This window comes from Aptenodytes forsteri, unplaced genomic scaffold, assembly GCF_000699145.1.
Source record: "Aptenodytes forsteri isolate BGI_AS27 unplaced genomic scaffold, ASM69914v1 Scaffold65, whole genome shotgun sequence".
In the NCBI taxonomy this organism is placed as follows: domain Eukaryota; kingdom Metazoa; phylum Chordata; class Aves; order Sphenisciformes; family Spheniscidae; genus Aptenodytes; species Aptenodytes forsteri.
In genome coordinates this window covers 6,309,261-6,320,301 of record NW_008795127.1, presented here as the reverse complement: position 1 = coordinate 6,320,301, position 11,041 = coordinate 6,309,261, and the positions used below count along the sequence as shown (strand labels likewise).

The 11,041-nt window shown below is 36.2% G+C and overlaps 1 protein-coding gene across 2 annotated transcripts in view; it reads right to left on the bottom strand.

The window, feature by feature from the left end:
* The window catches only part of SGCZ (sarcoglycan zeta), a 253,050-nt gene that overhangs the window by 65,313 nt on the left and 176,696 nt on the right, over window positions 1–11,041 (bottom strand). For both annotated transcript variants that reach the window (XM_009277404.1, XM_019471552.1), the window contains exon 3: window positions 6,706–6,793. In XM_009277404.1, coding sequence (XP_009275679.1) covers window positions 6,706–6,793 — 88 coding nt within the window. The remainder of the gene's footprint in view (window positions 1–6,705; window positions 6,794–11,041) is intronic.

Here is an 11,041-nt window from a genome sequence, read left to right as displayed (position 1 = left end):
AACTGGTCTTACTGTTAAAGACTGAGGCAAAGAAGGCATTAGGTACCTCAGCCTTTTCCTCATCCTTTGCCACTACGTTTCCCTCCGCATCCAATAAAGGATGGAGATTCTCCTTAGCCCTCCTGTTGCTCCTAATGTGTTTCTATAAACTTTTTTTATTGTCTTTTACGGCAGTTGCCAGATTAAGTTCTAGTTGGGCTTTGGCCCTTCCAATTTTCTCCCTGCATAACCTCATGACATCCTTGTACCCCTCCTGAGTTGCCTGCCCCTTCTTCCAAAGGTCATAAACTCTCCTTTTTTTCCTGAGTTAGACAAAGCTCTCTGTTCAGCCAGGCCAGTCTTCTTCCCCGCTGGCTCTTCTTTCGGCACATGGAGATGGCAAATTGTTGATGATACCAAGTATATTTAATAGTTTTATAAGTTAATTATGTAATAGATGTATAAAAAAGTATTGTTTTTCAATCCAGTTAATACAAGGGTTAGTCAAAAGAGTCTAAGTTCACCACTGCTGAATGTCAAATGTACATATGCAGATTAACACAGAGAACGACGCAACTAATTTACAAGTGAAATAAAAGTAAAAACTAGAAAAGAGTTGTTTGTAACTGTTCTTTATTAGTCCATTAACTATTACTGCCTCTTGATGCTGAATCAAAACAAACAAGTTGAGAGGCTTTCTAGTATTGGAAGATGACTTAAACAGAGAATTGCAGGAGAAATATAGATTAATTTGAAATAAATAACATGTTAATTTTTAAAAGGCTACTTTGGCATACCCATCAAAGTGCTGGCAAAGAGGTTGAAGTTTTGACCAGTTTTCAGAGCTTCACATTTTCTTAATACCACACTTCAAGATAATTAATTAATGGGAGTAGATTCTCATGATAGCTTAGCCAAAGTCATTAAGAGTATATCTGAATGTATTTTATGTGAGCTCCTGTTACAAAACCTGTTATAGTGCAGATGGTTTGTAAAAAGACTTTTCCAGGGACTAGACAGAGAGAAACAGAGGCAACATCACATTGCACTGTAAATTATGAGAAGGGATGAGACTCAGATTCCAGCTGGACATTTCAACTGTTATGAGCAACATGGCTCACTTTCTGACTGCCTCTTGGCTCATCTCATGAGCTTTGCCAGGAGGAGATGTAAAGCCATATGGCCTCTCAGGCACTGCTCCGTCGTACCTTCTGCAGTGATTCCTGAAGCTGAAAGAGGTCCTTTAAATCTGCAGTTAAGTACAAGGTAGCTAACCTGTACTTAGAAAGGGCAAGTTATCTCACATTTACCTCTGTTTAAAAGGTCTGACAATGGATTTGTACCACAGACTAGCAGATGAGCTGTATTTTCACCTCCTGATAAATTGTTTTTATTCCTATACTTGGAAAGAGTGTTTAGCTGGCTATAAAACTTTGGTAAGAAACATTACACTGTAAAATTTATATACTTAGAATGTATAATATTTTGCTGTGTAAGTTATCTAAATATTCTCTGAATTGACAAGTAACTGACTTAAAACAATTTTCAACAGAAAATTCCATTTAAGGTGCAAAAACATCTGAAAAAATGTAAGCAATGCAAGTAATTTAGCATAGAAATTACAGACTCTGTGTTTGGTTTTTTGGATTAGAAAACGAAGAGGGAGTGAATTAACTATAAGTTAAAAACCTTTGCTACAATGAGAAGAGCCTGATTAATGATAAAATACCCCAAAAGAAGATTTTAAGCTATTACATATTCAGTGTGAAATTCAAAATGAAATATTCTTGTTTGTACATCACTACAAAAGCTGGACTACTAATTCAACTAGATATGGTAGAAGTGAATTGCCTGCATTTCTGATTTCCACACATTAAAGTGGTTTTAAGGACCAAAACTGGTGTTTTTTCAGTCTGTATTTAAGTTAAGGAATACAAATTCAGAGAATGCTGAGAAATGGATAAGTCATTCATCTGACTTTGTTTTTGCAACATGTCTTCTTAACAATATTCATAATCCTACTGCACCACAGTGGTTACAAGAGCAATTGCTTTAATATGAAAATTAGACTAGCAGAATGTCTGATATATTTTAGATTTTTGAAATTTCACTGTAGTTTGGGACTACCGGTAGGCAAACCTCCCTGTAAAGGAAAGGAGAAAGGATTTATTTTACATTTTCCTGACAATTAAGTTCTAATCCATATTTGCCCAGTTGAAAGGTAGAAGCAGCTAATGAGGGATTGTAAAACAACATCATCCCTTCTCTCCCCAGCACCCTACTATCGACAATACAAGAACAACCATACAGATAAGAGAGAGAGAAGTTGAGCCCTTTTGTTCCCTTTTCCTACTGTGAGGAAAGGGTATATGTGTATGACCACTCTGAAACTACCCTCTTACTGCAACGCTTAGGAGAAAAGACCTTATATCTAAGGTTATTATGTATGCAAACTAGATTAAAAAATATAGAAGCATTTTTTGTCCATTGTTACTTAAGCATGTTTTTACTTCCGTTGCCTTAAGAGACAGTTCAAGTTCATAATAATCTTAAATAAGTAAATGTCTGACAATAGATATCAAAGGTTTAGAGCCACATGTGCCCACATATTATTACAAGTTCTACCACAAGTAATTCTAAAAGCAAGAATGCTTGAAATGTTGTCCCTTGCTTCAGATCTTCTTTTATGTCTAGACCAAACTACAATACAATGAATTGCGGTATTCACAACAGGAACATCACAAGCAACTTTTAGGTAACGAGTTACCTTGATCATGTTGGAAGTGAAGAGGTAGCAGGATGTGTTACCTGGTAAGGTATCAGTAGATATAGGCACAGGTGATTGGCATATGTGATCTAGTTAAAAATGATGAAGGGGACTATTTCCACTCCCACAAGGTTACATACCTGTAGTTTCTAATTTCCAGTAATTTCTGCACAATACTGCATGTACTCTTGGTGGAACATAGCCAGTAAGCAAGCACATTTTTAAGGAAAAAAAAAACTTGAATACATTAGAAAATTTTGTGGTAAATGGATGGAAAGCGTCATCAAGTTTGACAAGTTATTTGAATAGCTATATCTTTTAGTACTGTTATCAGCCTTTACCAGTGCTGTAATTGAAAATTACACATCTGCCTGCTATTTTGAAAAAGTAATTGCAAAAGTGTGATATAACTTTCATTGGTATTCAAATAATTTTTCTCAGTTCACATGGCTGTAGAGATCTCAATGAGTAGAGCTACAGGTTCAGGAGCTCTCTAGAGTTGTGACTAGTACAGCTCTGGACCTCTATGAGAGTTATGATTCTGCTTTAAAGAATCCAAAGCTTAGCAAAAATGAAATGCACCTTTATGTGTACATCATATTCTATAAAGGTTTCAGATATGCCCAGGGATCTTCATGAATGGAAAACGGTCAAGCAATAGAAGAAATACCTGTCAGAAGCAATTATTGCAGCAAGGAAAAAAAAAACAAAACCAAAACCAAACCACCTCATGAAAAAATGAGAAAGTTAGCAAAGTAATAATCAAATCTGAAGATGATGTTATGGTAAGTACACACGTGGGCTTCAAATGTCTCCTTTCAGCCACATTTAATTTTGATCCTTTTAGCACTTGTCAGCCTAATGTCCTCCACAAAAACAGGCAGAGGTATATATGATTGGTGCAGACAGCATGGAGACAACAGACTTCTGGCTTGAGGTGAGCAACTGTTGTGTATTTCTAAGATTGACAGAAAATTACTAGATCTTTTTTCACATAGCTTTAAACTATGCAAACATTGACTAAACAGAGAGAAAAGGTTGTGTCAAGGTAATTCAGTAGAATGCATAATGCAAAGGGTATTGCTAAGTAAGGGTTGGGAGGGGAGAGATATGATTACTTTTCCGTATCTAGCTTAGATACAAAAATCAATGAATGATCATCTATACATCTTTATTCTGTAGATATCCTTTATGTCTGTGCTACATCTGCTCTGTTGGTCTTAAATGTCTAAAAACTGAAGGCTGTGGAGTCCTTTTGGAGATCCAGATACAAACTGCAGTTTCCTGACCGTATGTCACAAATAGAGCAAAGCACAAAACAACATTTCTAGCTCAGTTGGTATAGATCCCAACAGAAAGCATTGCTACACCTGTGACTTTCTCTCCTTCCAGGTTTCAGTGTCAGTATAAATACATTGTACTCTAATAACAGATGCACCCTTGGTATTGTAAGACCTGGAGCCACGACTTGACTTTACACTATTTAAACATGTAACCACTGAATCATCCAATATTCTTAGACATGTTTGGGGGTTTTTTTAATATACTTTCCTTCACTCCTTCTAGATTAGGATGTGCTCCAAGATTTCTTAATAATGCACTTCCAGAAATATTTTGTCTTCCATAGTCACTCACAGAACTGAGTACTGGTTATCAAGAGTTTCACTGGAGTTTTTCCCTCTCCCTGGGTGACCATATAGTCTTCTTCCTCCCAGCCCCACCCCCACTTCTTTACACTAATCTATATTCCGTTAACAGTTTTAATTAGATGTTCTTAAGGCTGTCTTAGTCTTGCATAGCACAATTCCAGATATCACAGAGAAAACTTTTAGTTGTCCTAAAATTTGACATGACCAATGACAGCAATTTGAATCTCAGAGAAGGGACCAGCCTATTTATTGCCTTGTAACATCACTTATGTCCTGTGAAGTACAAATAAAATGTCAACGATAGCACATGTATAGGAAGTGCATTATCATCCACCTGAATGCACGGGCATCCTTCTTTCTTTTCAGAATGCTCCTGCTATGCACATAAATGTGTAGTCTTTTTTTTATTATTATTCAACTTTTTAAAGAAGTTAACAGATAAGAACATTTCAAAGTTGTTAACTAGATAATTTTTTCCCCAAGGCATAATAATTGACCTTTTCTGTAGTTTAAAAATATTTCTCCTCAATGCTTCCTCCATTGTTTATTTTCATCCCTTTCACCGGGCAGCCACACATACAGCTGCTTCAGCCTGCAGCACCAGTGAAGGGACAAAGAATATTTTTGAAGAAGGCAGGGACTTTCCAGAGCATATTTACAGCTAACAGGAAAAAATATTTCCTGATGTCAGCAAACCTGGTATAGGAAAGTCCCCCTCCCTTCTCTCAGCAGATGTTTCCATGCTTTTACCTACACAAAAATCAAGAATTTGTCTTTATCTGCTCTACCTTATACAACAAAAATTTTTGGAAGGGAGGGCAGGAATAATACATTTTGACTTTTATGTGCCTGTTAATTTCTTTGATTTCCAACAGTAGAATGTTCATGCTTTTACTGATGGTACTGGTAGTTATGAGTACCTATACTGTGTAAGAAATACTAAATAATAAATAAGAAAATAAGGAATATTTTAATATGTATTCAATACTGTATGAGAAATTTCTAAAAAAATAAAGAAGCAAATTTTTATATGAATATAGGAAAGAATAAAGGCCATATGGCCATTATGAAAAAGAAGAGGAAGATAAAGAATAAGAAATAATGTAAATACAATATTGCAATTTAGCTAACTTCCACTCTCCAGACACTGTGCACCAGCTGCACACCAAGAAGCTTACAGGTGTTCACTGTAATGATAGTAACGTAAGAACACATGTTTTCTTCAGGCCTTTATGTTTTTAGAATATTAACCTCTAGTGTGATGCCTTTAAGTAGGGCAGTCTCAATACACTCACATACATTTTCAGTGCTGGATTCACTTAGCAGGAACGGTGTCAGCAACCAGAATATCACCTTTTAGCAATTACTAGCTGAAGTGGAAGGTTTTAATAATACAGCTACTAGATGAAACAGAGCTGCGTTCCATAAACACACGCAAGTATAATATGGTTAGAACAGGTGTCAGTTTAATTTTCCTCATCTGTGTCTGCTAGCGAGTCTGGTTACCTTTGCACACTCATGTGATGTGGTCATTCAGGGAAATCAGTGCAGATGGTGTGTCACTCTGTATGCACTTGCCAAAATTTTTTTACAATGTGAAGCCACTGTCTCCAGCCAGTATGAAAGCTCAGTGTAGATTACAACTAGAGTTTGACTTAAAACTATTTGTGAGCATATCCTCGGCACATGAGGAAAAAGAGTGGATAAAACACAGCTTAATCCAGAAGTAAAGTGAAAAAAATGAAAAGACATGGAGTCTAAGGGGTGTCTCCTCAAATTTTTATATACATTAGTGTCTTACACATATCTGTTTGTATATTTTTCATCCCATTCCCAGCCAATATATATTGTTTTCTAACAGATCTAGAACATTACTTTGTACTGATTTTTTTGGCCAATATTCTTAAAAAGCAATGAATATTGTAATAATGGGGACAAACCAATTCCCACTGAAGTAATGGAAGACTGAGAGAACTTGTAAGAAAATGATGGTTATTTTCCCACTGAAATTATTGTTGAAACAAGTTTTGCTGAGGTTTTTTTTTTTATTATTTTGTTTTGTTACAGCTGTCTCAAAAATAATCATTTTTCATTAAGCTGTTTTAACTATTTTGAGGCATTTCCACTTTCTCTGCCTTCAGCTAATGCTGAATCACCTCTTATGATCCATCGTATGCATTGTTTTTTGTTTGAGTATGGTGATAAGATTTTTTTCTGACTATTCAGCAATATTTTATCTTCAATGTTAATTAATGAAACCTACTCATAAAGCTAAACTGATATACATAACAGTCAATAAAGAACACTCACCTACTGTCAGTTGTCCAGTTAACTGTCCCATGTGATTTCTTGCATTCACTGTTACATTTCTGTCAGACTGTAAGACCAGTGGGCTATCCTGGGAAACATGTATAAGACAATAAATGAGAGAACAAAAAATTGAGGTAGAATTAAGCTAGAACTAAATATAAACATGCATGCTGAGAGGGGAGTTGTGTCAAATATAATAGGCTTTTTAATAATTTCATAAAGCATTTTACAAGTGAAATTTTTATCTAAAAAAACCCAAGAATTTTATTTTAAGCTTAAAACCTTTGTGTATAGAATCCCTGCTTTAGAAATCAGAGGAGAACTTAATTTATATAAATTGGGCTTTATTTCCTGAGGATATTACAAAGTCACAAATTCAAAAAGCCTTAACACAAACGTGTTTCGTTAGCCTTTTCCATATATTGCTAACATATACTTTTCTAACTACCTAACCAACAGTATTCTACATTATTGTATTAATGTGTAAAACCTATAGTATTTGGATTGCACTTACTAAAACCTTACAAACACAGCCATGCATTTCTTTGAAGGTAGAAGGTATCATTATTCTCAAAAAGCAAAGAAAGAGAGCACTGGAAGGTGAGGTCATATAACAGACTACCCTGACCCACCACCAATAGTACCTCACAGGTCCTACTAGTGATCAAGCTGATGTAGCACAAAGACAAACACTGTATGATGTTAAGTACCCTCTTAACATTTTTGGAGTCAGTTTGCAGCATGACTACATTGCTATCAGCATCCTACTAAGTTTAAGCTTTTGAGGAATGTTTACATATATATGTGTAGGCATATCCTGTGTCCAAAGCCAGCTTAAGGAATCTCAGAAATGAAGACAGAATCGAATTTTGTTTCTTGAAGAAGGAGGAGCTAGATCCACTCCTCCGGGGAAGGACAGATGCACGGGAAAGGGGAAGAACTTCAACAGAGAGCCAAGAGAAACCCAGCCTAAAAAAAAAAAAAAAGAGCTTACTGATCATGCTCTCATTGGAGGAGGGTGAGTGCATGAGGGGAGGGAAAATTAGGATGGTGCAGAGAGGCACTTTCCTCCCTGGAATCACCTGCTACCACACTGTTCTTCCCCTGAAGCTTGCAGTGAAACCATGGGTACATTAATGCTTCTGGCAGTTTGCTAGCACTTACCCATGCTTAGGTAAGCTTATCCAACACCAGTACACCACCTCACAGAAACAGCTGGGGAAGTGTCTTAGGTAGGAATGACTAAGGGCTAGGAAAATGTTTCTGAAAATTATTATATACTCGTTTTATTCTTAGATTCTGGGCATCCATTATTGGTCATTCCTGGATTGAGCATATTAGGTTAGACAGATTTCTTGTGTCTCTGTGTGTGTGTGTCTGCGTGTGTGTGTCATTTAACATAGTGGTTCTTCCTATTCTTGAAAGCTTTTTAAGAAAAGATTGAAAGGAGTTAAGGAGCCATATATAAAGATTTATTTTTACTTGAATGATGCATTAGGTTTGCACTTAAATTTTCTATACCTTACACTCCTTTCCTTTGAATCCAGGGCTTTCCTCTGCAAGAAACATTCTTCCCAGTTGTTTTCACTGTGATTATTAACTTTAAATGACACTCAGCTCCCTGGGAAGTCTGAAATTATTCTGAGCTAATTTCTAAGAGTTCAGGTGTGCTTAATCTCTCACTGGACCATGCTATGACCTTTCTAACATCCTGCCAATTAGCTCTGCATCACAGAATCTGGCAGATGAAAGTTGCTGTTTGGCTTGTCCATCTTTCCAGATAAAAAGCTATAATTACCAGTGAGACGTTGTGTTCAATGTGACTGGTTTGAGCTAAACAAGTGATGCAATCAAGGGAGCTTCCGGCAACAAAAGCAGCTGCTAAGGACCTTTTTCTCAACACTTGATTTGATTTCCACTTTCCTTATGGTCTTTTGAAGATCATTAGTCCAGGCAACTGCTGCTCTGGGAAAGGAGGTTGTCCTGACAGACAGCTGCATGGCCAAAGCATATTTTTAAGGAGCCCTTTTCACTTTTGCTCAGTCAGTATTTGGAGAAGAGTCTTCTCAGTTAGAATAATCTCACCCTTAGCAAGGGAGGGTACCACCATGCCTATTTTTGCCTGCTCAGCTAAGGGTTTGGTAACTTATACTTCCAAACACTGCTCATAGTCCGATCTGAAGGTTTCTTTCCTTTCACCTTAGGAAAATACTTAATAAGTTTCTCAGGTTAAAATCTGCCTCTCAAGTTTCTTGTGCTCAGGCTCTAATTGTAAATGAAGATCTTGGGTATCAAATTCTCAAGTACAGGATAATGAAAGATTAGATGAGCCAAACCTCCTTTCTTCTCCTTTCCTTGTCTTATTTAAAAGATAAAAAGCAAGATGAAGAAGTTAAGAACTTAACTTAGTTCCTAGATGTCAAGTATAGAGCTGCAAACTTAAATTCTGGACCAAAGAAAACACAGTGGCAAAACTCCTATCAATTTAAGCAGTCCAGTGTTTTGTCTACACTGTTTACCTGCACCTCTGTTTTCCATGGGAAGTGCCTAAAGACAGAGGTTCAATGTATTCAAAGGTAGTCTGCTCAGAGGAGTTAGCAACTCGGAGAAGACAGATGAAATCAGTGGAATTATAGATCTTTAAGATGAGTATAAAGTGAGATGAATGTCAGTCATATGAATATGAATTAACATATATCTACAGCATAAAAATGTTGGATAATTTTATCTCTGGGTCACCAGATCTACTGCTCTTTTGATGTGAACTTCAGCTTGTAATTTAATACACTTGGTGATCCAAAGAACACTTTACATTCAGATGTCAGAAGAGAGTTAGAAATACATTATCACAGTGTTTTCCTGGAAATTGGAAATTAAAAAAAAAAAAGTTTTGATGAATATATAAACACAAAGAATAGAAAAAAAAAATTGGATGATTAAGCTCTCCAAATACCGTGGAAGTATTTGGAAGTAAAGAAGATTTGTTCTGAAGTCAGACAAGCCTACGAACATGCATAGTTACTTTCTTGATATAATCTTCTAGGCTGATGTCGGCCAACAGCTGATAAATTATAAAAAAATGGATTGCTATATTAGTAAATAATTTTTGTATATTTACTTAATGAAAAAAGTTTTAGGTTATACCTGACAAAAAAAAAAAACCCCACACACGAACAAAAGGGGCAAAGATCTATTACTTCTGTTGCTGACATTATACGGCTGTATATCAGATCTTCCATTTAGAGATGAACATAAAGAACATATACCCTTACATGTAATAAAGTAATGTAGTGCTATAAAATGAGTTCCATGTATCTCTGTAGCTCAGTGTTATGAATATCAGGAACAGACATGCTTCATATTTAGAGTATAATCATATACATGCAGTGTAAAAGTTACCATGAGCAGCTCCAAGGAACATCCTTGAAGAAGTTCTTCATCACCTGATATTACTTCTTGACACTGAGTTAATTTGAATGCATGAGAAAAAGAAATAAAAAAGGCAGGTCTCTCTTGCCCATCCCAGACTTTCTACCCCTGGAAAAGGCCATGCCATACTTACAGCCCCAGTCCTCTGAGTTCAGAAGCTGTTCTTGCTGCCTGAACTTGTGGTATGGGACACTTGAACAGGGAGTTTCCTAAGGTACAGAAAACTTAGACCGCTTTTGGATTACCAGTATTATTTGATCTTGGAGCAAAGTAGTCCCTAAAATCCAATACTACAATCTGAAATCTATATTATGAAATCTTCCTCCATAAAAAGCACATGCAAAAAAATTGTAACTGGAGACTTGACCTTTTTCCTCCCCCTTTCTGGCATGGAAATTCAGATTCTTGCCCTCCTGTTTCTTCATTTTGCATAGCATACACACAACCATGGCTTCTTTCCCACTCCTTATAATTCTAACTTGAACTGCAAGAATGTGTGATGAATTAAGCATAGCAGTTAGTGTGCTATATAAATTTGCTCTGAGATTACCTGTATTTGTTAAGCATTTACAGGAATTGTTTCACATACACTGCAAAGCCAGCAAAAAAATCTTTAAGTGGAACAAGTCATACTCTTCATGTGATGATTTTGTAAGTATTCGTGCATACCAATGGAAGCTAGTTCCTTAGTGGAAAGTTGCTTTCCTTCAGCTATACTGCCTGTTTACAGGACAATGAAAAGCTTGGTTTGCAAACACATGAAAAAACAAAAAGAACAAAGAATTTCAGATAGTGAGATTATGTCAGTTTTATTTTTTCTGGAAATGATTTCTGAACTCAGTTATCTTAATAGGGAACATTTTTCAGCCATGCAAAATAAAATACTGAATCTCATATATTGAAAAAG